The sequence below is a fragment of the Sminthopsis crassicaudata genome, chromosome 3, assembly GCF_048593235.1.
Source record: "Sminthopsis crassicaudata isolate SCR6 chromosome 3, ASM4859323v1, whole genome shotgun sequence".
Lineage (NCBI taxonomy): Eukaryota > Metazoa > Chordata > Mammalia > Dasyuromorphia > Dasyuridae > Sminthopsis > Sminthopsis crassicaudata.
The window spans coordinates 345,873,001-345,900,925 of NC_133619.1; the positions used below are offsets into that span (position 1 = coordinate 345,873,001).

Genomic DNA, 27,925 nt, shown 5'->3' on the forward strand with positions numbered 1-27,925 from the left:
TATGATAAAAAAAGATCACTGAGTTTGAAATCAAAGGACCTGGGTTATAGTCCTAAGTCTGCCACTTTATCCCTACATTATTTCTTTTGTAGACAGTCATAGATCAGGCCCTCACTACTTCTTGCCTGGATGATAGCCTTATCATTATTATCCCTGCCTCCAGTTTCTTTCTTCTCCAATAACTCCTTCATGCAGCTGCCAAAATTATATCTTCCTAAAATAGAGATATGACATTAATCTTAAACTTAAAATCTTTAATGATTTTCTATGGCTTCTACAATAAAACATAAACTCCTCAGCCTGGCATTTAAAGCCCTCCACAAACTGGTTTAAGCTTAGCTTTTCTGACTTATTTGACATTACTCCCCTTCATGCATTATATGCTTCAGCCAAAACAACTTATTATAGCCATTCTCCAAACTTTTATCCCCTCTCAAATCTGTCATGTCTGTGCCATCTTACAAAATGCCTCTCACTCTGGAAATTCCTCATCTCCACCTCTTAAAATCCCCAGCTTCCCTCAAAGGTCAGTTCAGGTGCTAAGTCCTATGAACATTCTCCTTTCCTCCTTCTCTTTTCTCCCTTCTTCCTTCTCTCCTCTTTTTGCTCCCTTCAAAACTTTTTTTTCTCGATTTCTCCCTTTCTTTTCTCCTCCCTCCTTTCACTCTTTTTTCCTTCTTTCTCTTCCTGTCTTTTCTTTTCTCCCTCTTTTTTTTCTTGTCCTTCTTTCCTTCTCTTCTGCTCTACTTCCTTTCCCTTTTTTCTTCCCTTTATCACCCTCTCCTTTTTCTTTCTGATTCTCCCTTCTTCCTCCCTCACTCTCTCCCTCCCTTCTTCCTCCCTCACTCGATCCCTCCCTCCCTTCCTCCCTTTCTTCCTTCCTTCCTTCTTTCCTTCCTTCCTTCCAAGAAAAGCCAAATCATTTTCGTTCTTGGCCAAGTCATTTTCATTCCTTGACCCTTAATTTTCTCATTTGTAAAATAAGAGGATTGGACTTGGTGATCTCTAGCCCTATGCAATTCTGACATGATGAAATTGTAAAGTCTATTCAGTAGTCTATCATTGTAATATTTTGTTTGTTTGTTTTTTTAAAATGACTTATCCATGATTTAGAACTTTGGTCCAAAAAAGTATTGGATCTTTGGATCAGCTACTGCCCTCTACTGACTGGATTAAAGCATACAGAAATATAGACCATGGAATGAGCAGATTTTTCACTGACTAGAAAATACTAAGGAGGATTTCATTTTGGCCTATGAATTGTCTACTTTGTCTTCTCACCATGATTCTCAATCATGGAAGAATTCTTTCAGGATCATCCAAGACACCTCACAAATGTGCACTATTTATCAAAGAAGTGGGCAAAAAAGTATTAAATGACTCTCTCTTATTCTTCTACCATTTAAAAAAAAAATCAAATTAACAACAATAACCCACATCTTAAACATTATGTTTTTCCCAAAGCCTTCCTGGATGCCCTAGTTGATGGTGATCTTTCCTTTGGACTTCATGTAGCATTTTCTTTTCATATTTATCAAGTAATACTATAAATCAGTGGTTCTCAAACTTTTGTTCTCTATTTCTTTATACTATTAAAAATTATTGAGGATATCTCCAAAGAGTTTGTATTTATGAGTTACATTTTTAGGTATTTACCATAGTTGAAATTAAAAACTAATTTTGAATTTATAGAGCCTCTGAAAGGGTCTAAGACACCCAGGATTCTCTGAACCAACAACACTTTGGAAACCACTGCATTGTTATCTGGCTTTACATTTTCTCTTTGTATCAGACTAAGTTTCAAGGGCTATCTATGTCTTAGCAAATTTTCTACTTTCTTCAGTGCCTAGTTCAGTGATTGGTAGGTGATCTGCATAGAGTCTATGCTTAACCAATATTTGTTGAATTAAATTGAGTTTTTAAAAAAAAGTATTGATAGAATTGACAGTGGCTAAATTAAACCATTTTGTAAGAAAGATTACACATTAAACTTGGAAGGGACAAAGAAAGACTAATGACTAAGAATAATCAGCTAATTCATGAACTGATCTTACACTTATACTTTTATTCTATGGACTAATTTTATAAATTAAGATATTTTGCCTTGATATCATTTTCAATACATGCATATTTACTGAATTATATGAACCTTGCTTATAAGAATACAAATACTTTCATTTATCAATGGCCAGAATCAATTTTTTATATAAATACTCAATTTTGGGAATCAAAATATTAGCAGTATGAATTTGCTAATTGATTACTCTTATTTCAACAAAGATATATTTCTGTACACATTTTCTCAGATTATTAGAGCAAAAAATGAATATGAGAGTTCATCTAGATTAGGGCTACTTAAACTTTTTCCACTCATGACTTCTTTTAGCCCAAAGAATTTTTATATGACCCCATCTCACCTCTGGGCCAAAGCATTTCTGGCAGCATTCAAGCATATATAGTACAAAGTACACATGTTGTATGTTCAGAGCCAAGGCTGCAGTGAAGTGAAATGCAACACAGGCAAGCACTGCTAGAAACACCTCAGATTTATTATCCATTTGATTTTGAATTGATTTTTTGGTCACTTCTTTTAGAAATCTTTTGCTGTTGCCAAATTTTCCATGACCCCCACATTCGGTTACATGACCCAGTATGGATGGGGCCCCAATCCACAGTTTAAGAAGCTTTGATCTAGATTACCTTTCATCTTATAGATGATGAAGCATGGGCTCACAGAGATTGAGATCTAGCAAGTGGTAGAGTTTAGGCCCTAACTTAAAGCTTCTGACTTAACCCAGTACTTTTTCTATTACTAAAGGTAGAAATAAGAGAATCATAGGTGTTGAAGGGAACTTGAGTATTTACTTAATTTTAATTCCTCCTATTGCTTTTAATCAGGAAGATATCTACCACTAATTATGTAAACCTTGGGCAAACTGCTTCTTCTTTGGATCTCAGTTTATTCATTGATAAAATGAGAACTATGGACTATACAATCTTTAAGATTCTACGAGAATATGGATCTTGTAAGATTATGAGAAAAGGAAAATAAGTGATGTAATTGATGCATACTACACACATTTAAAAAATAATGTAGCGTGAAGGATCTGACTCTACGAGGAGGAATCAAAACACAAGCAAACTGCAGTATCTTGAGGCAAGGAAGTGATTAGAAATCATATATGAGAGCAAGATCAAGTGAACAATATCCATTGACTTCAAAGTCTATTGGTAAGCTTAGCTCAGAGTAGAATAAGAAATGGGCCATTACAACATCAGATTGGGAGTGTGGGAGAGTCTATTATGGTAACCACATTAGGGGACTAAACTAGAGGCATCATTAAGGTCTACACTCATGGCATGCCTTAATGTTAGTCTAGAATAATGTGTAGAATAAATAATTTTGCCACCAATTGCAGAGTTAACTATCGTAATTCAACTACAGGAACATTCTTTAGATGGACCAACCAAGAATAAATAGAGAGGATAGAAGGAGAGGATGAAGAACATCCAAAGCATTAATATGGCCTCAGAAAAAGAGCAAGGTCTAAAATCCAAGATGGGAATGCAATAGGTTGCTCAGAAACAGCAAGACTTGGTACTTTTTAATTGTCCTGTAGTATTATATTACCTGTAAGAACTTCAAGGTTTGTAAAATTTGTCATGTGATGCTTTGTAATCCCCCTTTTAAAATACCAAAGTGAATGATACCACTGCCTTTGGGAAGGGAATAAGGGAAAATGGGAAAAATGCTCCTCATATTCTTTATAAAAAGGAGAGAGATTATGAATAGAGTATATAATAAATAGGGGGTACATTTGCTTTGCTAGCAATTTTTAACTTAACTTTTTTTTTAATTTCAAGGAAAAAAGAGACATGATTATGGCATTAAAAAAATAAACAATAACCAATGCATTAGTAAAAAATAATCTTTATAAAGGATTGGGAAAAAAAAAACATAAAAGGGAGCTGGAAGCTAGATAACCTGAGGGGAAATAGGGGGCAAAAAGAAAACATTCTCTATAGTGGAAATAAGCAGAGAAAAAGAAATGGCTTCCATTTCTTATGTCCCAAGTGGGGCTATATGTAAGGATGAGGTCAGTGAGAAGGATAAGGCTAGTTGCTAAAAGACCCTGTGGTCACCCAAAGAGCTCTCCTTTAGGTCCTATCTTCAGCCCTTCTGTGACCTCCACTTTATCATTCAATCAACTATCCTGAGTGAGTAGAACCTCCATACTGTGGTACTCTATCCAACTGCAATCCTCTCCTTTCCAAATTTCTCCACCACTTTTTGCCTACTCCTTCTATTACTGCAATCTAATTGCTTCATATTTCATTCTCCCAGGGCTTTGTTCTTTGTTAACACATATAGAACACATATACAGACATATATTACAAGAACAAAATGGATATATGACCCGAATGTATGAAATTACACCATTAAAAAAAATTTAGAAGGCAACGTAATTAGGTACCTCTCATAGCAATGACTAAAGAGAGAGGTCTTAATAACAGAGAGGATTATAATTCTTACCAGGTACTATTCTTCCTGGAAGTCTTTTGGGGACACAGTCTCTTGGTTCCATATTTAAGGAGGCTTAATTGATCATATACTTATTAAATTGCTCACTTTCTGCAAAGAAGAATACTAGGGTTTACAGATACAAAAATGAAAGTGAAATAGTACTCGCCTTCAAGGAGCTTACATATTATATGAGATTAGGTATGACAAGTAAATGACTATGAAAATAAAAAGTGCTTTGAAGAGTAAGTCAGGAAGTCTTCTCAGGAGGCTATGGTAGAGCTAAGCCTTGAAGATAAGGATTGTGAGAAATAAAGAAAGAAAAGGAGGGGGGCTAGATATGGTAGAAAATATACAAATGCATAAAGGCAGGAGTAAGAATAGTGAGTTGGGGAAGCAGTTAGTAGCCCAATTTGGCTGGAACACAGAGTGTGTATAGGGACTTACATAATGTGAAATAAGGTTTCAAAGACAGATTGCTGCTAGATCATCAAGGATCCTGAAGGCCAAGGAAGGAATCTGTCTTTTGTTCCAGAAGCAATAAGGAGCTACTGAAGGCTTTTGAGTAGAGGAGTGAAAAGGGTCAGACTGAGGAATATCGTTACAGTAGTTGTGTGGATGATGAATGGAGAGCAGACTGGAGGCAAGAAGACCAATTAGGAGCCTATTACTATACTCCAAGAAAAGGATAGTGAGGGATTCGACCAGAATAGTGGCAATGTAAGGAGAGAGAAAGGGTAAGCTACAGGAATAGTAACAAGGTCTAGACAAATCATAGTGTCTGAGAAGGAAACCTATGGACTAAGTAGGCCAAGAGAGGTAACTTAATCTTCTTAAGGTCACAAAGGTAGTAAATAATAGAGACAAGATCTAAACCTAGGTTCCCCTTTCTACATTTCCAGTGCTATTTTTATAACAGACAGCATTTAATGAGTTTTGTTATAGACAATACTTCAGAAATATTTTTGAGTTGATTATGTTGCACTCTGGTCCTATAGGATTGAAAGGTAAATTGAGAAAAAAAAATGCATATGCAGTTTCACTGGCACAATCTCATTTAAATGTGAAGTGTCTTCTGGACTCCCTTTTTTGGGAGGAGGGGAATCTGATTGAACTTACTTATCTAGGCTGGGGGAAAATTCCAATATGGCCATGGGCCCTTTTTTTTCTTAAATTTTAGAGATTCAGAAAGGGATTCTGCACAGAGTCTACCAAGCCTTGAGACAGAGATCACTGAGACTTTGCCTTCCATGAGAAACTTAATTAGTCTTTGTTTAACTAGAATATTTGTTTAGAGGCTCCCAACAGATAGCTACTATTAATCTTAGAATGTAATTTAGCTTAGCTGGCTTACTACCTCCAGGCATTGTTCCATGTTTGATTTTAGTAGAGGCAGAAGATTTTTTTAAAGCCTTTTATTCTCTTGGGAGAGCAGGGCCATGTTTAAAGGAACATCACGTTTCATCTTGAACCAGGGAAGAGGGAATTTCTTGTGTTCAAATAAAAAGAACTATAGTTTTGAGATATAGGAAGAGGACTTTGTAACAACCATTAACAACTGCTATAATACATCATAAAGTTTCCAAGTGATCCTTCAAATCTTAGGGACATTGAACACATTTAACATACAAATTGTCACCTCTACTAAATATAGAAAACCAAGAGAGGAATAAAGTCTTTTTTTTTTGGGGGGGGAATTTTAGAGCTTTTTAATTATATAAGTTAACGTCATGGCATCCTAGAGCTAAAAGGATCTTTAAGAAGTCATTGGGGGCAGCTAGATGGTGCAGTGAATAGAGAACTAGCCCTGAAGTCAGGAGGACCTGAATCAAATCTAGCTTCAGACACTTAACACTTCCTAGCTGTGTGACCCTGGGCAATTGCCTGAACAAAAAAAGAAAAAAAAGAAGTCATGAGAGATGGGTTTTGATGATGTCAAGAGTCTGTGAAATGTAGAAGGGATAAGGGGAGCTCTTAGTGAATGGTTCCAACTTTTTTCCCATAAAGTATTAAGTGAAGACCTTAGCTAAAGGGTAAGAAGAAACAATGCTTTAAGTCTTAAGAAGAGAAAGTTTGGAAAAGTTGTTGTGGTAAATAGAACAGATAATCATTCATGGAGAAGTAAAAAGGATGCCTTGCTATAATGAGGGTCCAGTTGAGATAATCAGATACATAGTCAGCATAGTTGTATGATTTTCCTAAAGCTCTGTTAGATTCATATGAAGACAGGAAAGAAAGTGGGTTGTAAGAGCACTCCACTAATTAAAGTTGGCACTTAGAAAGTATTCGTATAAGGACAAGGGAGCAAATAATTTGAAAATTGAGTGGTTTGTGGGATTTAATTGGTTAATTAAGGGTTCTTGCTTGATAAAGATGTACAGCATGAACAGAGTAGGGACAATAGTCCCTACTTTATCAATAAAGATAAAAAATTTGGGGACTAATAAGGCATAAAGAGAATGATAGGAGATCGTGACTAGAGAAATTTAAGAGTTCTTTGATGGTATGCAGCCTCATTGATAAGATAGTCTCCAAACTTCTGCATATTGCAAGTCTTATAATTTCTGTCCATTTCCCTTGTAAATTCTTGAAGTACTAGTTGTCTAGTTATTGTAATATTTTGATACCAGTGCCAAACTTGAATAGTCCAACATTTATCATTCACACTGCTGTGTTGGAATTTTATTTATTGTATATCCTATTCTACACCTATGAATTTCAGTTGGCTTCTTCACTTTAAAAGAAAGAACATTTCATTTTCTTCCTTCAAACTATGATCAGCAACTTCTATCTCTCCTAATGCTGATGGCTTTTTATAATGGAAATAGTCAAAGAGGGCTTTGTGTCTGTGTGAAATGGATCTTTACACCAGTTGATCTATCATTTATTTATCACCATTGTACAAAAATCAATCACAATAACCTTCACCTCAGTGGAGCCCTGGAAGAAACCGCAGAGGTTCTTGCTCTTAGGAGGAAACAAAAAGAAAAAAAAACAAAAAAACAGGGACCTGAGATTCACTCAATGAGTTAGCCAGGAATGAAGGAAGTTCCCCATATTAGTGAATCACAGGATTTTCATTTTTATCTACTACAGAGTTTGGGGGGTTTTTTGTTTGTTTGTTTTTTATTTTGTTTGCTAATCTTAGAAACCCAAATGCAAGGCTACCCAAATGGTAGAAAAGGGAGCTGGTCAGTCCTTGGCAAAATTATAAAAATGACAAAAGGCTGTCTTGAGTCCCTCCTCACCCCTGTCTCTACAATCTAATCCCTTTGTTCCTTTACTTGGTGTTCCTCCTCTCATTCACATTGCATTATTCCCAGAGAGGGCAGTGCTATAATTTAAAAAGGAGTAGGGGGGAGGAAAAAAACCCAAAAGATAGGCATTCTAATAATAAAATTTCAGGTGTATAGTGTTTATCTTCTCTGTGGGTGAGTACAGGGGTTGAAGGGAAGGAGAGAATTTGAAACTCAAAATTTCAAAAATTGTTAAAAAATTTTAAATTAAAAGTAGTTTTTCAGAGGCGCAGTTAGGTGGCACAATGGATAGACTATCAGCCCTGAAATCAGAAGGACCTGAGTTCAAATCTGACCTCAGACCCTCAGACACTTCCTAGCTGTGTGACCTTAAACAAATCACTTTACCCCAATTGCCTCAGCAAAAAACCAAAACAAAACAAAACAAAAAACTATATATATTATTTCAGGCATTATAATATGCTAAAAGAGGAGATAATTTTGATCAGGGAAATGATCCTACATACCATATGATTCCTTTGGCGGTACTTCTAGCTAAAAAGATGGCTAGGAAAAGTACAAATAGCCCTTACTAATAAAGAAAATAGAAGTTAATACTCAAGTACAAGCATTAGAATTGCACTGGAAATCCAGGTCCCAGAAGCATTGATATCACAGGGCCAAGAACAAGATGACAAGTCAAAGCTGGGATGCCTAGAGACCAAGTTGGAGCCTTCTTTCTCTTCCTCTTTCTCCTTACCTTCCCCAGCAAATGAAGTGCTAGAATCCCAGCCCACAGAGCGATCCATCTCTCCGTGGTTCACTCAGAGGACAAGTGAGAAAGGAGAAAAAGTAAAGCCGAGATAACTTTTCTATTAAAACTACTAAAAGAAGCTCAAATATGCCACATACTTTTGCTTCCCTAGCAACTTTTCCAGGAAGAAAGGCAATGATAGCCCAGGGAAGACAGATTTGCTTTGGTTGGATGAATGACGCATCACCTTAAAAGCCATCATGCTGCTACCCTCCTCACTTTAAAGCAGCAGGAACCCAGTGACACAGAAAATCTGGCCCTCTGTAACCCAGATGCAGGAAGTCCATCTCTGGGGATACTTTATTCAGCCAGTACAACTGTGAGAGAAGTGACAGTCAATTATGAGAAGTGACAGACAATTCCCTCAAACTGTAATTTCTCATGCTGCCTTTGGTTTCAACTCCTGAAATGATTGAGTCTTGGGTCTAATAGAAAAGTCTACAGATTCTGCTCTGGCACACACATTTCAAATATTCTAAGGTCTAATAGTTCAAAAAGATCCATAATTTCACTGGTGTTAGTATTCTCTTAATCAAGGCAGTCCCAGCCCCTCCATACAAATGGAAATGATTTTCATGAATTGCTGGAAGAAAGAAAAAATTAGTGACAAACTAAGAACTTAATGTGTCAAAACACACACACACCCATCACCTAATGGTCATCATCTGGCAATATAACTTAGCTTAGATGTTACTCAGACAATAATCACTCTTTAAATATATACCATACAGTAATAATGAATTTAGGCTAATTGTTTTACTTCTCTGAGCCTCAGTTTCCTTATCTGTAAAATGATGGCTGGACTAGATGACATCTAAGGTCTGTTCCAGATCTAAATCTGATTTTATGGACTAAATTTTGCTTGGCATTTTCAGATGATGGAGCAATCTTACCAAGTCTGTATCTGAATCATTTCCAGTTTGAGAGGACCTGACAGAATGTGGTGTGTAAATGTGAATATAAATAAATTCATATATAAACACACTCTTAGATATATAAGACATACATACTACACACACACACACACACACACACACACACACACACACGCAAGTATCATTTCAGTTTCTTCTACTCAACAGCTGAAAAAATCTTGCATTTAACAAAATTCTATATTAGTTCCTGACAACAAATTAATGTAATGGATGAAATTTTAGTTCTGCTGTCTAAAGGGTATTTGAAATGTAAATGAGTTGTCAGGGCTTCCTCTTCCTTTGATTTTGATCCATTCGATTCATTCAATATCTATTAATGGTCCCAGTTCCCCTCCTCAAAGAACTTTACATCTAGTCTGCAGGGAGGGAACAAGGAAAAAAATATGTATTAACATAAGTATGTTACAGTGACATGAGAAATCCATAAAAGAGATGGGGGAAAGAGACATGATTTCTGGCTGGTAGCCTCTGCATACTTGTTTCCACCAGTGTTCTTTATTGGATCTAATGGTCTTACAGCCCCTTAGGGAAGGGTGTGTTTTGTCTCCTCAGATCAGTCTCTTCAGGTATGCTCAGTGTAGTAATTATCACTGTATCCCTTCTCCTGCTATATTATTTCTATCAGCACAACCATGACCATTATCACCACTATAACTCCTTCCTGGAAGCCAGTTGGTTTGTGAAATTCCAATGATGGAGGTTGATCCTCTTGTCTGTGGGCTTTGATTTCTGTCAAAATGGAAATTCTCCAAGGAATGTTCATAGGTTAAGAGATAAATGACATAAAAATACCTAGTAGGTGCTTAATAAATGGTAGCTCCCTTTTTTCCCTGACTCTCCTCATATATAAAAATGGGAATAATAATAGTTTTACAGTGTTGCTGTGAGGATAAAATAATGTTTATAAAACACATTGTAAATCTCAAAGTACTATATTAATGTTAACTATTATTGTTAGTTTATTTATCATCATCATCATCATTATTAGAATTGTTACCGGATCTCATAGCACAAATAAGCTCCTAAAGGGACTTGGTCAAATGCTCTTTCTGGGGAGAAAGGGAGACCCATTAGCAAGCTTTACAGCTACAAGCCAAGTTTCGATGGTTCAGTCAGTGACCATTCTTCTTTCCCAGTGCTTCTTAGCTTCAGATTAATTGATTCACTTCTGATGTGGACTGTGAAAAGTAGAGGACACATTCCCCACCTAGCAGAAAGCTTTGCTACTTCCACCGTGGTCATCAGGCCTCTTGCCAAGCAAGCATTTTGCAACAGAAAGTTCAAACCTGGGTAATAGAGGTGAGCTGCTATCATACAGGGTCAATCTTCAACATTTGAAATCAATTACCTCTGAAATCTGTGCTCAAAGGGTAAAGAAAAAGACAGAAATGATCAATGAGCAGAGATCAATGATTGAGAGTGAAAGAAAACACCTGAAATAAGTGGAAGTAAAACACATCAAGGCCGCCCTGAGTTAGGAGTATGAGATCATTATTGAGCAGCCAGGAGAAGCTCAGGACAACCAAAAGCAGAGGAAGATGAAGTAAGCCTTGGAAAACTGTACCTCAAATGGGCTGTTTTCTCAGAAAAGTTTTCTTCCAATGAAGTCTTAGATTTTTTTTTCCTTTTGCCAAGTGAAAAAAATAAATAAAGCAATAAAAAGCTTCCTCTAGAGAAGCTGAGCTGGCACAGAAGGGAAAAAACCCCCCACCAAGACTCAGTGCCATTCACCTCTGCTGCCAGAGAGGGATTCCTTCCAGAGGCCATTATTGCCTCCTGCATACAATAAATGGCATCCTGTGGGTATGCTAGGGGACTGAATATATCATACAATTAAGGATGTTATTAAGTGTCCATTAAAATGTTTGGCAGATGGATGGGTTTAGGCATTGAATCTGAAACTAGTGATATCTATTATCAAGTATGTTTAGTTGAAGCAAGATGGTTACACAATGAAAATGTTTGTTTTCAAACAGGTGATTGACAATAAAATGAATTCAAGGGATTTGGAACTAAGCACCAAAGGGACTAAATTCTGCCAGCAAGGTCTCTACCTCAAAGAGTCAAAGAAGATGAAAAGGGCCCAAATATATAATAATATTTATAGCTATTCTTTCTGTAGTGGCAAAGACCTGGAAACTAAGGGTTTATCTATCAAATGAAGAAATATCTGAACAAATTATAGTATATGAATGTAATTAATGATATTGTGCTGATAAGAAATAATGAAAGAAAATTTTCAGAGATACCTGGGAGGAATTACATGAACTGATGTAGAATGAAATGAACAGAATTAGGAGAATAATTTATATAGCAATATGATATGTGAAAATACATGAAAGTGTCATGGGTCAGAACAGACACCCTCCGAAGTTCTTTCCTGCTAGGGATTTTATGACTGTAAGAGATGTTTTTAGTCACCTAGATCCTTGTGCCTTTCACTAACTGAACTAACTGTCTCTTCCCTGACACCGAGAACATCTCAGCTGCCTAATATAGAATGTGACTTCAACATGAAAAACAGCAGCTTACATTATACTTAGTGCTTTAAAGTTCATTACTGATAGCTCCAACTTTAAAAAGCACTTTGGGATTTGCAGAGTCCCTATTCTTTTGATATTAGGTCTCTTCATTTAGTGACATCTTGCTATCTCAAATCAGTCTCCTTGAAGGGGACCTGAAGGAGTTAAGAAGTGTTGCTAAGGAGTGTATAATCCAAGTATGAGGAAAATCCTATGCAAACAATGATGAGAGATGGATACAGGGAACAGAAAGACTAGCAAGTTGTAACAGTCTATAAGGATAGTAGTTTGAAAAATAGGTTAGGACTAGGTTGTGAAGGACCTTCAATATAAAATAGTCATTAGGGGCAGCACAATGGATCAAGCACTCACCCTAGAGTATGATAGGATCCAAGATCAAGTTAAGTTTCAGATATTTGATACTTACTAGCTATGTCATCAGGACAAATCACTTAACCTTAACTGCTTTGCCAAAAAACCCAAAACAAATAAGCAGCAGTCATTAGCCACCATCCAAAATCAGGTCCTCATCATCTAGACCAAAACCTTGGAAACTATAGGTTGCATCCTCATATTAGTCACATAACTGAATGTGGGAGAACCAAAATTATGATTTATTATTAATAAATGTTTGATCTGTATATTTATATAAATATCTATATAAATAAGCATATATAATAAATACCTATATAAATAAGCATATAACTTATGTATATAAATTAAGCAAATAAATAACCTTTATATAATAAATATAATAACCAGGGTCACATAAAAATTTTTTCCAGTGAAAAGAGGCCATGAGTGGAAAAAGTTTAAGAAATCCTATCCTAGACTACTTCAATAAACTATTAATTGGCCCCCTTATCTCCATTTCCTTCTGTTTCCAATCTGTCCTTCATACTGCTGCCAAAGTGAAATTCTCACAGACCAGAGACTCCAGTGGTTTCTGTTTCTTTAGGATCTGATATGAATTCTCCTGTCTTATTATTTAAAGTCCTTCACAACCTGGTCTTAACCCACTTTTCCAAATTTATTATAATTACTCCATCTTGTGAATTCTTTATTACAAGTTCAGAACAACTGGTTCTCTTTCTGCCTCTCATCTATTTCCATTTCCTATTTCCATGCTTTGGCTGTACCCTTATTCCTGAACATGCTTACTCCTCACTACTATCTGCTACATCCTTAGTCACCCCCAAAATTCATCTCAAATACCACCTTCTAAATGAAGTCTTTCCTGATTCACCCACTACTACCACACAGTCTAAACAATAGCCTTGTATTTATTTTATGTATATCTCTCCCAGTGGAAGATATGTTCCTTAAGGGCAGAAACCCTCATTTTTGTCTTTCTATGTCCAATAGCTAGCATATAATATGAATTAATAAATTAATTAATAAATTAATAGACATTCATAATAGATACTTTCTCTCCCTCCCCCAACAAATGCTATTTTCAGGAAAAGATCTGATAATTTTATTCATAATGAATTACAAATAAATGTAAGGCTTAATGTAATATTTGCATTAAAAAAAAAAAAGCTTCTTGAGGCATTGAATCTCCTATGGCAGAATTTTCAATATAAACAAATTGATCTTGGAGGGAAGGGCTTTTCCCAAGTCCAAATCCTGTAGGTGCGCCTGGATTCCAGTTTTAAGTTTAATTGAAAGATGGAAGGTCATCTTAAGCACCAGATACTTTAGGTAGATCATTTACACTCTTCTCAATAAGAGGCCAGACTGGATTCATGAATCTCTCTCTCTGAAGTATTTTTTATTTTACGGTTGGGGTCCCTAGAGGGCATGGTTCCTGGCCTCTAAATGATTACAAACAGTGCCCAATACAGTAGTAGGCCACTTCTCTACTGCTAAGAGATACTCGATGAATTTCTTAAATATTTCAAGGTATGAATGGCTTCATCTACTAACACTAGACCTATAATTCTAGACTGGAGAAAGGAAAAAAAAATTCCCGACAGCCTTCATGTCTGAAATCTTACTCGACTTTTCAACTTCCCTGCCTGTGACAAAATTAAGACGTTAATGGACTCTGGATGTTCTCATTTTGTAATAACAAGAGAAGACAAAATTTTGACACTAAATCACATTCTCCATTAGTTATGTGTCTACAATTTCTCTCAACTTTCAGCATTTGGATATTTGTATAGGGAATAGGTTACAAAGAAATGAGAGAACAATGAGATTTATTAAATGACCCAATCAAATCTGTATGGGGAAAGGATTATAAAATAGGGATAAGAATAGCACCTCATCCCTAAGGTTGTTGTGATGATGACATGAAAAAAGCCGGGTATACAGTAGGTACTCTATAATTGCTTATTCCCTTCCAAATAAGATAATGTTTGATATTTAATAAATGCTGGTTCTTTTCCTTTCCCAAAGTGTTGAGATGGAAAGGATTGAATGGTCATTTAATAAATCATCCTACTTCCTTGAGATTGTTGGTAGTAGTGATAGTGGTCTGGTTTTTTTAAAAAAAAAATCAAAATGCTGTTCTTATCTCTGTGTTCTCTCATTTCTGTGTAACTTATCCCCCCTAATATTAGGGAATATTAAGTGTGGTTCATTGCAAAGAACTGGACTACTTGGGAATAAAATCACCTGGTTTCTCTTTCAATTATCATTCACTAGCTATGACTCTAGGCAAGTTATTTCTTCTCTCTCAGGCTCCTCCCAGCTCTTCCATTCTATAATTCTATGCTACATCTCTACTCTCTCTACAATCACACCATCATCAGCTTTCAGTCAATTATTTCCATGCATATTTCTTTTTTTTTCTTTTTTTAAATTTTATTTATAAATTTTTTTGACATTATATATGCATGAGTAATTTTTTATAACATTATCCCACCATGCATATTTCTAATGAAACAAAAGACTGAGAGCAAAGAGAAAGGTTTTTGACCAGTTATGCCCTTAAGTAGCTATGTAATCTTGGGAAAGGCACAGAAACAAACTTAGATCTCTTTCCTCATTTTAAAAATGGGGATGGGAGAGTCTTTCCATTTCCTTTAGGGATGATTGTTGTGAGGCTCAAATAAGGTCAGGTGTGGAAATACCCCAAAACTAAAACATTCAATCATGAAGGTACAATCATGAGAAAACCACCAAATTTGGAATGAGACATTGAAATTAAACCACCCAATTGATACTTAATAATTATCAATAAGATCAAGTGAAAGAAGATGTAAAGTACTTTGAAAGTTTTATTGCTCTGTATAGAAATAAGATGCTATATAACATCATCATTATCAAGTCACTTCATTATGACATCAACAAGTCACCTCATTGGTTTGAGCTGCCATATCTTATCTGCAAAATGGATGTACCTATAGTACTGACCTCAAAGGACTGTTGCAAGGATCAAATAAGATGATGTACAGGAAGTGCTTTGCTAACCTTAATGTACTATCTAAACACCAGTTATCATCATCATTTGTCAAATGAGAAAGTTGGACTAGGTGACTTTTGAACATCCCTTCCACCTCTAAAGTTTATGATCTTAAAAACTGTGAGATTTCATCTTGTCCAATTCTTTTCTTTTCTTTTCTTTAGTTTTCTTTTCTTTTCTTTTCTTTTCTTTTCTTTTCTCTTCTCTTCTCTTCTTTTCTTTTCTTTTCTTTTCTTTTCTTTTCTTTTCTTTTCTTTTCTTTTCTCTTCTCTTCTCTTCTCTTCTTTTCTTTTCTTTTCTTTTCTTTTCTTTTCTTTTCTTTTCTTTTCTTTTCTTTTCTTTTCTTTCCTTTCCTTTCCTTTCCTTTCCTTTCTTTCCTTCCTTCCTTCCTTCCTTCCTTTCTTTCTTTCTTCTTCTTATTTTTTTTTTTTTTTTGAAGTGAGACTATCTCCCCACAGGTAGTAAGAGTCAAGTATGTGAGGCTGGATTTAAACTCAGTATTCCTGCCTCCAGGACTGGTCCTCTATACACAGCACCCACCAAACTCCCTCTCAACTCTTTTATTTTTATTGAGAAGGAAACAGAGTCCCTGAGAAGTGAGATGTCTTGGCCCAAACACACACAGAGCTGTTGACAATCCTGGGTTAAAACTCAGTTCCCATGAATTTTAGTCTACTCTCTACTTATACTATGGAAAGCATAGTCCAAGTATATATTTTTATTACCTCATTGTGAGTTTTATTTTCTTCACTTTCATTATTCCTTATGTAATTGGTTTGTTTTTTTTGTTTTTGTTTTTTTTTTTGTTTTGTTTTGTTTTGTTTTTGTTTTTTTAATGTCACTGAATCAACATCATAGAGAGTCATTCTGTATGAGGGAATTATCCAGTTAGTCAGAATATGCATTAGAAGGTGTTAATTAAACAATTAAGTTGTTGTTGTTGTTGTTAAGACAACAAAAAAAGAAAAACTTAAATGAATGTTTGCATCTGAAGACAATGATGTAAACAGGATTTTAAATCAAATGAAATACTATAGAAGAGTATGAGGACAAGGCTAAAGCAGACAGGTCACATGAATGAAGCATTAGATGAAATGGTAACACTGTCTGCTGGAAGAAAGGTTCATTGCAGGAATCTCAGTCAATATTATTATTGAAATGAAAAATGCATTTGAGTACTGCCACAAGACACAAGCTCTTGTTTTCATTTCTGTAATTTTTTGGCTTGGGCTCATTCTCCTCCCACAAAAAAAGCACTCAGCAATAAGCTAAAAAACATGAGGAGTTTAGGGAAGAGAAGTGATTAATAAGATTTCAAAGAATTTCTTCCTAACACTAAAAAAACCTAAAACAAAACAAACAAAAAAGCTATTGTATTTGTTAGCAGTTAAATGGAAATAGAACACTGAAATTAGATGGTAATTTAAAACAATGCAGCATTCTAATTTTTTAAATTGCAAATCAGAAGGAGAAGATATTTGTGACCAGAAAATATTCTTGCATCTATTTAACACAAACACGGCCTTTCTCTATTTCCATGTAAATGAAGGCCACTGCAACTCTCAGACCACCGTTCGATATCTGATACAAGAAAACTCCAAACAGGAAAAGGAGTGATCAGAAGGCAGCATAATCCCTTCCTCTCCCTTTTGGACTGTGAACTTGTTCGGCCTTTCTGAAAAGGCACCAAGGGCCAAGTTTCACCATTCTAGAATTACCCCTTATGTTTTCATCTAAAAAAGAATGGCATATTGATGTAAAATATTAAATATTATATTAGCAAAGAATGTGTAGCAATATGCTAAAAATAGTAAACACTATAATCAGGTTGAATTTGTACTAGAATTCATTTAATATGAGGAAAGCTCAATAGGTCATATTAGTAACAAAGAAAATGACATAATTATCAACAAATAGCATCATTTATAATGAAAGCACCAGAAAATATAGGAATAAGTGGACTCTTCGTTAATGTGCTACTCTAAGACCTAGAACAAGTACTACATACAAAGAACACTAGAAGCCTATCTAATAATATCAGGAGCAAAGCAAGGCTATCAATTGTCATCATCATTATTTGACATAGTTCTAGAAATGTTGGCTATAGCAATAAATCAAGGAAAAGAAACTGAGGAATAAGCGCAGATAGGAGAAGAAAAATGATCACTTTTTTGCAGATAATATGAAGTTTATGATTGCTACCATGCTTCAGTCAGCTTCTCTTTCTGCCCCTGTAGTCACTCCTTTCCATTAATAAGTTTCAGTGTAATGGAAAACTGAGGACTTCCCAAGAAAGCCATTTTGAAGAGAACCCCAAAACTTAAACCTCTCACTTCTTAATTCCAGATGCAATTTCAAGGATCTGTTAATTATTAAGACTGTGCAAAGGAGAACAAAGACCTACTCTTTAGTAGAAATATCTGATCTCCTTGACCTCTACTTAAATTTTTAGAAGAAGCTAACTAATTAATGAACTGGAGATATTCTAAGAGATCTGTAAACTGGGTAATTTCTATTTGTTGAGGAAGCCTAAGGTAACCCAAGCCTCCTTGGCTATCCTAGTTTAATGGATTACTTACCTCTAAACAAATCTCTTTGTGAGGGGATTTTATAGTTTCTTATAAAATCATTAACTAAGGTAGATTGAGATTTAATTTATCTGGGAAATGAAATAGGGTAAATAGTTGTAAAACTGACCATCATAAAAATCAAGTCAAAATTTAACAAGTCCATGTAACTTCTAAGCATTATTCTTGTGGTCATGACTTATAACTCATTTCAATCTCTGTGGAAATTAACCTCTCTAGACTGGTCTGGAGTCCAGTCTGGAGATGTTCACTTCTTGCAAGTTGCTAAGAATAAATAGTTCTATTCTTCATTTGAGATATCTCTGAGTATTTGTAAATTGGATTTGCCGTATCACACAAGTTCTTCCCAGAACCTCTATTTTTAGGAAGGGTTTACAAGGGTCATGATTCACTCCCTAGATTTTGCCACAATGCATCTGAATGTGTACCTTTCCTTCCTCCTCACATTTTATAAAAACTGTTTCAAAAATTGGAAAGCAGTCTAGGAGAATTTAGGCATATATCCACATCTTCACACTGTACACTAAAATAAACTATAATTCAGCTATTAATATTTATACCAAGTTTAAAGAACAGGGAAGGAGATGCCCTTCACAATTACAGTTTCAAGAGTGAAGGAATTCAGAGAATCATAAGAATTAAAATGGAGTATTTCAATTACAATACAATTAAAAAGTCTTCCCACAAATAAGATCAATGATGTGGATAGGATAATTGGATAGGAAAGTTAATTGGGGAAAAATTGTTAGAGAAAAATTTTCTGAGAAAGATCTGATATCCAAGATATGTAGGAAATTTATACAAATGTAAAACTGATAGCCATTCCCCAATAGATAAAAGGTTAAAGGATGTAAATAGGATCGTGAAAAGAAAATGCAAGCTATTATCAATACATCCAAATCATCAATGATTAAAAAAATTAAAATTAAAACAACACTGAGGTTCTACTTCACACCTATCAGATTGGTTGTGATGAACAAAAAGGGAAATTACAATTGTTGGAAATAGTGATGGAAAAGAAACAATAGTGTATTACTGGTAGAATTGTAAAGTCATTTAATCATTAGTCTAGAAAGCAATTTAGAATTATATTCAGAATATCATTATACTGACCTTATGCTAGCAGTATGAGCCTAATACTCTAAAAAGATTGAAAATACAAGGAAAAGACCCATGTGTATAAAAAAAAAATTAGTTATAGTGAAACCTTTTACTAAAAGTAAGAACTTTTCATCATTTGGGAAATGGATAAACAAATTATGGAATATGAATATGATGGAATGTTCTTGTCCCAGAGCCTAGAATATAACCCATAGTTCTCCTTCAACAACATTCATAGGGGTTTTCCAGATTGGAAAACACCTAAAATATAGAACAAGGGAAGAGAATCCTCATACACCTGTCTATGCTATTTCAACTTTATTATAGACACACATACCCATCTCCTATCCTACCCCCCACCCCTCACACTCCTTCCAATACTTCTGACACATTTCTGCTATCCTTTGATCAGCAAATCCATGGTCATTTCAAGTGTGGACATCCCGTTCAGTAAGAGGCATCATATCATGCCTTAATATATGGTCATAGGGAGTTTCTGTGGCCACAAAAGTTTGTCACTTGCTGGCCAACCTTTGGTGATATATAGTTAGCCAGATTAGTCCTCTGTTGACAGACACTCAATGTCCATTCCTGATTCTGTACCTGAAGTCTTTCCAGTTTAACAGAACCTATCAAGTTGATATTATCTCAATCAATAAACAAGGATTTCTTAAGAACCTATCATGTGCCAAGGCACTGAGCTAGAAACCAGAGACATAAATACAATGAATGAGATAATCCTTTTTCACCAGGAGCTTACAAGCTTACATTTTCATAGTAGAGACAACAAATACATATGTAAGGCTAGACAAAATAAATATCAAAAGAATAAATGCAAATAAATACAGAGTAGTTGAATGGAAGATCTCTTGAGAGGGAAGACAGGGAAGGATTCATGTAGAAAGTGGTTTTTGAGCTGAGTCTTGAAAGAAGAGAGGGATTCCCTGAGGCATGGGGGGGTATTCAATAGACACACTTATGGACAGATTTTTAAGAAATCTATAGTTCTACCCACTTATCCAATCCCCTTTTTTCTCTTCCCCCTATCAAAACCCTAGGAAGGATCTATTACTCATGAAAGCTTAATGATAATCCTCTAATGTTAGAATCAAAGCCTTCAGAAGGAATTTAGCCTTATTTTTTAAAAGTCAGGAGGGACATAAGAATAGTAATGTCAAACTCAGATAGAAATAGGGGCTACTAAATTGTACATAAGGATCCCTGTGGGCTGTATATTGACTTAGAAAAACATTTATTAGTATTATCTGTGTTTTATTATATTTATACTTATTTTGTTAAATAGTTACCAATTCCATTTTAACTTTGTATGGCAACTCTGCAGAATGTAGTGTTGTTAGATGCCTCTTCCTTAGAGATTTAGTCCAAAAAAAGAAGTCAAATATGACAGTTTTTAAAACACATATTTCCATGAAAAAACACCAACTAATAGGCCATCTTCTCTCTCTTTTTTACTTCAAGTATCACAATGAGGATGCCCAAGACATTAAGTAGATTGATGCAAAGCTGGTAAAGTGATTCATATTATCACAGGGAGAAACAACTCTCTTCTGGGCAGTAATTGAGGAAGAAGAGTCCACTAGGTGGCACATTGGAGAGAATACCAGGCCTGGAGTTAAGAAGATTCACCTTCCTGAGTTCAAATCTGTAGGGGGTAAGTTACCTAGCCCTGTTTGCCTCAGTTTCCCCATCTGTAAAATGAGTTGGAGAAGGAATGGCAAACCATTTCAGCATCTCTGCCAAGAAAATTCCAAATGGGGTTATGAAGATTCTGAAGTGACTGAAATAATTGCACAACAAAGGAGCCCACTACTCTTTCTTAAGAACTTTCTAGTATTTTAAAGATATTTTTGTTTGATTTAGGTCATCCATCAGATTGTAGAACTAGAGTTTAAAAGGCCCGGATGTTCACAGATAAAGACATTGAGATCCAAGAAATTTTAATAGCTTGCTTAAAGTCACATAGCTATCAAACAAAAATACTGAATTTGAATACAGTTCCTCTGACACCAAAGCCATTATTTGTTTCATTGTGCCTTAGAACAAACTGAGGCTCAGAAATTGAGTGACTTTCCTCTGTTCATTCAATTGATAAGAGTCAGAAGTGAGATCCAAGACCAAATATTCTTTGATTTCAAAGTATTGAAAGGAGGGAGACATCTTTTGGAAGTAGTGTTTCTCTAGCACAAGAGACAAGCACCAAAGTAATGTAGCAGTAAATACTTAACTATCAGGAGAGGGGAGGGGATGTGTATTAGATAGATACACTTTTAAATTTAACCTACATTATTAATATTTTCTCCCTTTTCTGAAATATAGAGTTTCAAATAGAAACCGGGCCATTAAATTGTACACAAAGGTTCTTTCAGCAGCACATTGACTTAGAAAATCATATGTTAACAAAATCTGTGTTCTGGTCTTATTTATTTCATTAAGTTCCCAATTATATTATAATCTGGTTCAGAATGTTACTAGCTGCTTATTTGACACCTCTGGTCTGGACAATCAACAATGAAGTAAATCAGACCCTAGTTTATGGTGTTTGCTGATTTCCAAGGTATAAGTACTCACACTAAAAATTTAACTATGGCAATTTAATTTAACTAGTTGCCTCTAGCATATTACTATGTGGATACCTTCCTTCCAATATTTTATATATAGCCAAGAAGTATTAACTGAGAGAAGCCCACTTTCTAACTGATACAAAATATTGCTAAGGGAACTAATTGGATGTGGAGCTAGAAGAGACCCATGAAATCATCTAAGACTAAGGAAGTCATTTATCAGAAAATACACAGGTAATATGGACTACCACCAAGATCTGGACCCAGATTCCAAATTTACTACTTCTAACAGAACATGCTGTCTTTCCACTCAAAGCTAGGGCAATTTAAGCAGGTGGATATGAAATTATATTCAAAGGGGTAGTGATAGCCTGTCAAGAGCTCAGAGATTATTCTCTTAATATCAACAAGTCTAAATTAAGGATAGGACAGAATTCCGAAATTTTGCTTCTGAGTAAATATTAACCCCAAGATAGGCACTGATGTTCCTTCCCCAATCCCACAGTGCCAGAGTTCAGTGGATGAGTAGGTGCATTGGTTTCTTTCTCTTATAAGCTTATCTTCTTAAGAGAAATCATTGATCACCAAGATGTTATAAATTAGTCCTCTAAGCTAAGTGGCTCTGACTTTGGCTCTTTTAGGTCTGCTTTCACAGACATATGCAAAGGGCAAATCAAATACAATGCTAAAATCTGTATCAGAGGCAAGTCCAATTCATTCAGAGCACTTGCTGGTCCAGACCTCCCCATAGTCTCAAGTCCAAGAATTCATATTCTGGTCCCTATTCAGTTTTCATGCAAATTCCTCCTTCTGGTGGTTTTGCATCCATTGTAATTTTTACCTAGACAAGTCCTGAGCAAAAAGCAGCCAGATTGATCTTTTCCTATTTGTCAAATTATGGGCAAACCAGAAGTTCTTGAGGCCACAATAAATATAATCATAAAATTTCTCCTAGCATCCTTTTCTTCAACTTCAAGTGTTTGTTGAGTATTTAATAGCTATACAATCTGGGACAATATAGCCATAAGTTTTTGTTTTTTAAAATCTAATTTAAAATTTGCAAATCATTTGTAATACAATGCCCTGTCTTCAGATTTTCTTAAGGCACTTTTTCTGATTGCTGATATCATACTTAACTCATGTCTGTATAGCATCTTTCCCTTATCATATCCCCAAATCCAGTAGGAAATAAGCTCCTTGAAGACCAGAGTATGTTGTGTCATTTTTATATTTACATGCTCAATGCCTAGCAGTATGCCTTGTGTATATGTTATAGACACTTAATAAATTAATGAAAAAAATGGGAATGGCTCTTGGGTAATTGTCACTTTTAAAATTTATATTAAGTAACCTCTGAACCAAAAATGTTCTAGAAAAATGTATACATCTGGCTGGAAGATAAAATTTTAAAAAGCAATAAAAAAGATGCTAATGGATTAATATTCACTATTATTTATTTAAAGATAGTAACATTCTATCTTCCCTCTTCCTCTTTATTCCCATTGGTCCCTACTCATCAAGACAAACTCTCATTTCTGCCTCACAGAACGACAAAACTGAGAAGAGTTTCAGGAAGTCACCTGTGTAATTCAACACATACCAGTACCAACACTTGCCTTTATAACATCCTTAGTCAATGAGCATGAAATCTTTACTTGAAGATCTCTACTGAATGTAACCCTCCAATGGCATCCCAGTTCCACTTCTGGACAGCTCCCATTGTTAAGCAGTTTTTCCTTGTGAGGTACAGAAATTATCTTCTATCTACTGGGGCTAGTTCTTCCCTTTAGAGCCAAGAAGAAACAAATCAAATCCTTGTCCCATATGGTACATTGCAAAGAGCAAGTGCTTAAGAGTATTTGTTGCATGGAACTCAGCTATAATGTTCCCACTAAGTGTTTTCTCATCTAAGCTAAATGAATACTTTTAGTTTCTTCAAGCAATTTTTCTATCAGATAAGTTCAAGACTTATCTGATAAGTTTTGGTTGCCTTCTTCTGGGTACCCTTTCAGTTTAACATCCTTCCTAAAATGAGATAAATGTATTAGACTCCAGTAGAGTGGCCTAAAACTCTCTTTGTATCAAGGAAGGGCCCTTTACTCTGTTAACCTTTCCAAAAAATCTAGAACAATCTAACCTTATCTCTATTATGTTCCAAATGGAGCTTTCCATTTTATTTCCTGATCACAATATGATAACTGTCTGGACAGCCCTAATACCCCTTCTCTAAGATCTTTCTAGGCCAGATCAGATACTACATACTTCATGAAGTCTTGCCTCAACTATGCTATTCCTAATTGTTGTCCTCTTCTCTGAATTTCTACAATGCACAATTAATCTCTTAATTACTTAAATATGTCTGGTAGTATTTTGTAATCATTTCAAATATATAAAAATATATAAAATCATTTCAAAAATCCTCAATTAGCTTGGGAACTCTTTTAAGAAAGATCATCTTCTATATACCTTTATCACCTATTAGAGACTAGTAAAATACTCAATAGTGATATCACTCTTTGTTTCAAAGCATTTCTATATTCTGACTTCCCAGACTTTCTTCAAGTTTAAATTAAAATCTTTGCATTCATGAAAAATGTTTTCTATAATCTCTCTTAATTCTGGTGCCTTCCCTCTGTCCATTATTTCCACTTTTTCCTATATGTAGCTTCCTTTGCACATAGTCATTTCCAGAATGCCTCATACATTAGACTGTCAATTCCTTGAAAGCAGAAATTGGCTTTTAAATTTATTTGTATCCCTAGAATTTAGCATTAGTGCCTGATCTAGAAAACACTTAAGTGTTTGACTGATTGACTGACATTGTTTTCGTTTAAGGAAAAGAATGGTTCTCATCTTATCAAGTCTTCCAGTCCTAATGGGTTTCATCTGACATTCATAGATATTCAAAAGAAATCTCCACAGCACAACAATCAATGTGGAGAAAGTCACTGGACAGAGAATACATGTATTTTCCAGATTATAGCATGCAATCAAATGGGCAGCCCATTGATTTAGTCTATCAGAACATATATCTTTGACAGACACTGCACAGAAAGAATGAGCTGGGTCCAGAAGCAAAAGGATTTGGGAAATTGTACAGTGCTTGTAATGATTCCATGGGCTCCTTGATTGAAAGTCCTTATTTTCAACATCAATATTCTTTTGGTGACTCGATGAAATTAAATCATGAACACCATAATCTTTTGAGAATCGATTTAAGGTAACTCAATGAAATATCCACTGGATGTCAATTGGACTGTATACATTAACATGCAAGAAGTAGATAAAAAAAGCATCAAGGACAAGCATAACTAGTCAAGGCTAACAGATGAACAGCCTGAATGTGTATTCTTGAAATATGAAGAGATAGAGAAAAAGGCACTGAGAGGATCTCTATATGATACAGGGAAGGGTATAGATAAGAATAACATAGGATGACTTAGACAAATGAGAACATCAAAATATGGAGTAAAATATTGTTACAGTCTTGAGGGGAAAGGGAGAGAAAAAGAGAAAGGAATAAAAATAGCACTAGTCCACCTTCTAATTAATATGGCAGATATTAAGTCAGATATATGGCAGATATAAAGATACAAAGCCTTCAGCTTCTTTTCCATTATTACTGCTCTCACAGGAGATTAAAAGAGCACTGAAATTTTGCTTATTCTCAACAATAGTTTTCCTCCTGTCATTTACTTAGGAAAAGACCATAGCTGAATTTCAAGTTGGAAGTTAGAAATCATGTTGTCTGATCCTTTCATTTTTTAAATGAGAACTGAGGCCCAGAAAAACTTGATTCACTTTTTGAAGGTTATATAGGCAGTAAATGATAGAGGGGGGATTTGAACCCAACCTCAAATCCAGCATACTTTTTAGGGCACCTCAAAGTTATTTACAGTACTTAATATATATTGATTTCTTTTTGGCCAGAAGAGACCTTACACTTCCTGTTTATTCTGGAAGCCAACAGGGAAAAGATGCCGGCCTTGGATTCCTATCCTCCTTCCAGTCTACAGCCTGCCCAGGCTGGGGTTCACAAGTATTAACAGGCTGGCTTTCGGAGGTCGTGGGAGTTAATGGGAGGAAAGCATTCTGACCCCTGAATGACCGCGGGAAACAGTCAGCATCCAGTCTTGAACTCTGGATGTGGCCTGCTGGTCTCTGTTACCGCCACTAATTGGTGTCCTAATGGTCACTGATTTCCAGACAGCCAGTGGAGGGAGGGATGAAGGGGTGAAGGAGGAGTTTCTTTGGCACCAAAGTCAGGAATGTTTAGTGGCTTTGAGGGTTTATGGGGAAGGGTGCCTGAGGGTAGGAGTTCACCGCCAGCAATTCTAAGGAAGCCCTCCCACACGCCTCCCCTCCTTCCCCAGTAGGAGGAGGGGGTAAGGCAAGGAACCACAAAAACAAGGGGCGGGGGCGGGGGCGGGTCGTTATCCGTAGGGGTTGAAGTGAGGATTTGTACTCTATTGTGGCTTGTTTCTGGAAAGATTTTTTTTTTTGACGGTATCTTGTTTTTCCTTCGCCTAAATTAATAATGTGGTTTATTTTATACTGAAAGCAAATTCAAATGAGTGACTTGATTTTAACCGAAAGCTATTAAAAACAAAAAGCTCTAGCGATTGTAGCGGGGTTTGGTGTTAAAGGGGTAGATTTTGGAAGAAAATGCAAGCAAGGACATAGGGATGGGAGAAGAGGCCTGGGATGGTGCCCTTTTCAAAGCAGGGCAGGAAGAGAGCATCTCAGTAAACACTCCCTCCCACCTACTCTGGACTCAAATCCTAGGCCTTGCAATTCAGAGCAATCTGAGGCAAACAATTGGATCCTGGAGCCGAGTAAGTCTCCTTCTCACCATGCACTTGCGGTCGTCCACGCCGGACAGATCCTCCTCAAACTCCTGCCCCACGTCGAATTCCATGATGTAGTTCCTGAAAGTGCTCAGAGTACGGATGATCATATGGTCGCCATTCTGGATGATCTCTTTGTCCGGTTTGAGTAAGGTGGCGATTTTTCTAATAGCTATATTGACATCTACAACGGAGGTGGCAAGGGGAACGGATGGGGAGAGAAAGAGTAGATAAAAAAAACACTTTCAATACGCTTTCCTGGAAGCCCAGAGGTGAACTAACATAAAGTGAAAGCGCACCGAGAGTTCCTCATGGGCATTGGGCAATTTAAGGTTTTTATTTTATTTTTTTTTGTTTTTCATTTTTAAACTACCTCCAAAAGTTGCAACAGCAATATTTCCTGGGAGCATTAACAAAGTTTAAAAACAAACAAACAACAACAAAAAAAAAACATTCGGGCTCAATTTTCTTAATGAAATTACCAATCTCCTCGGGCATGCATTCAAATATTTGTCACTAATTAACCCCAATAAAATTTAATTTCTCTTCAAATCTGCAGCACAAAAGACCTAACCCCAAGACCTTGCTGCAAATTTGGTTTCTGCTGTCTTTGCAAATCTCAGTTCCCGGGCTCCCTTGTGTTCCAACCCAGGGAGAAGTAAACTTTAAAAGTGCTGCTCTATCATCTCGAGCCGCAGACTTACGAGTTACTTTTTTTCCACCCGACTGTGTTCTATTCAACAAAAGATTGTGTTTCGGGCCAATACACTGTTGCGAGCTCGCCCGACAATTCCGCGCAGATTCACCCTAAGTGGTTCTTTGATTATTAACAAAATAGCAGGCGAACTATCTTACCCAAGGCTTTCAGATACTCCTCGAAATTCTCATTGCTCAGCATTTTCCAGTAACCATTGAAATCGGCAGGCATTTCAGGTGTCAGCAAACTGCAGATGCCTTAAGACCAGGAAGGGTTTGTTCCCCGCAGCTTGGTTTCTCTGGGATGTGGCAGGCGGGACGCGGCTCAGCCCGGCTTTTATCAGGTCTCCGAGGGCCTGCACTCGAGTTGCAAGTTCCTCTAATCCGATTACAACTCAAATGCTACCATTTAATCCCCTAACAAAGCGGTCTCCTTTGGCTTTTTAATGAGGCGACAGCTTGATTTAAACCTCCCACACAAAGAGAGAAGATCAGTCACTGGTTAGCCACCAACCTTTTTAATGGAGTTGCTCCTCCCTCCTTAATAGGGGAAGGGGCGGAGAAGGGGATCGAGATGCCCGGCCCAATTTGCCCAGGGGTGCTTTGGCAACCTCAGTGTGGCTTGCTTCAATTACATTTCCCAGTAAAGAAAAAAAGGGGGGAGGGGGCG

General features: G+C 36.1%; 1 protein-coding gene and 1 long non-coding RNA gene across 3 annotated transcripts in view; one reads left to right on the forward strand and one right to left on the reverse strand.

Annotated features, from left to right (window-relative positions):
* Positions 1–27,845, reverse strand: part of RBP1 (retinol binding protein 1) — a 33,910-nt gene extending 6,065 nt beyond the window's left edge. Inside the window, exons 1-2 of the mRNA XM_074301661.1 lie at positions 27,415–27,845; positions 26,565–26,743 (exon numbers count right to left, since the gene is read on the reverse strand). Of these exons, the coding sequence (XP_074157762.1) occupies positions 26,565–26,743; positions 27,415–27,487 (252 nt within the window). The 5' untranslated portion in view covers positions 27,488–27,845. The remainder of the gene's footprint in view (positions 1–26,564; positions 26,744–27,414) is intronic.
* LOC141561718 (uncharacterized) overlaps positions 1–27,925 on the forward strand; it is a 77,713-nt gene that overhangs the window by 12,092 nt on the left and 37,696 nt on the right. For both annotated transcript variants that reach the window (XR_012488136.1, XR_012488135.1), the window contains exon 2: positions 20,610–20,802. This is a non-coding gene — a long non-coding RNA (uncharacterized LOC141561718). The remainder of the gene's footprint in view (positions 1–20,609; positions 20,803–27,925) is intronic.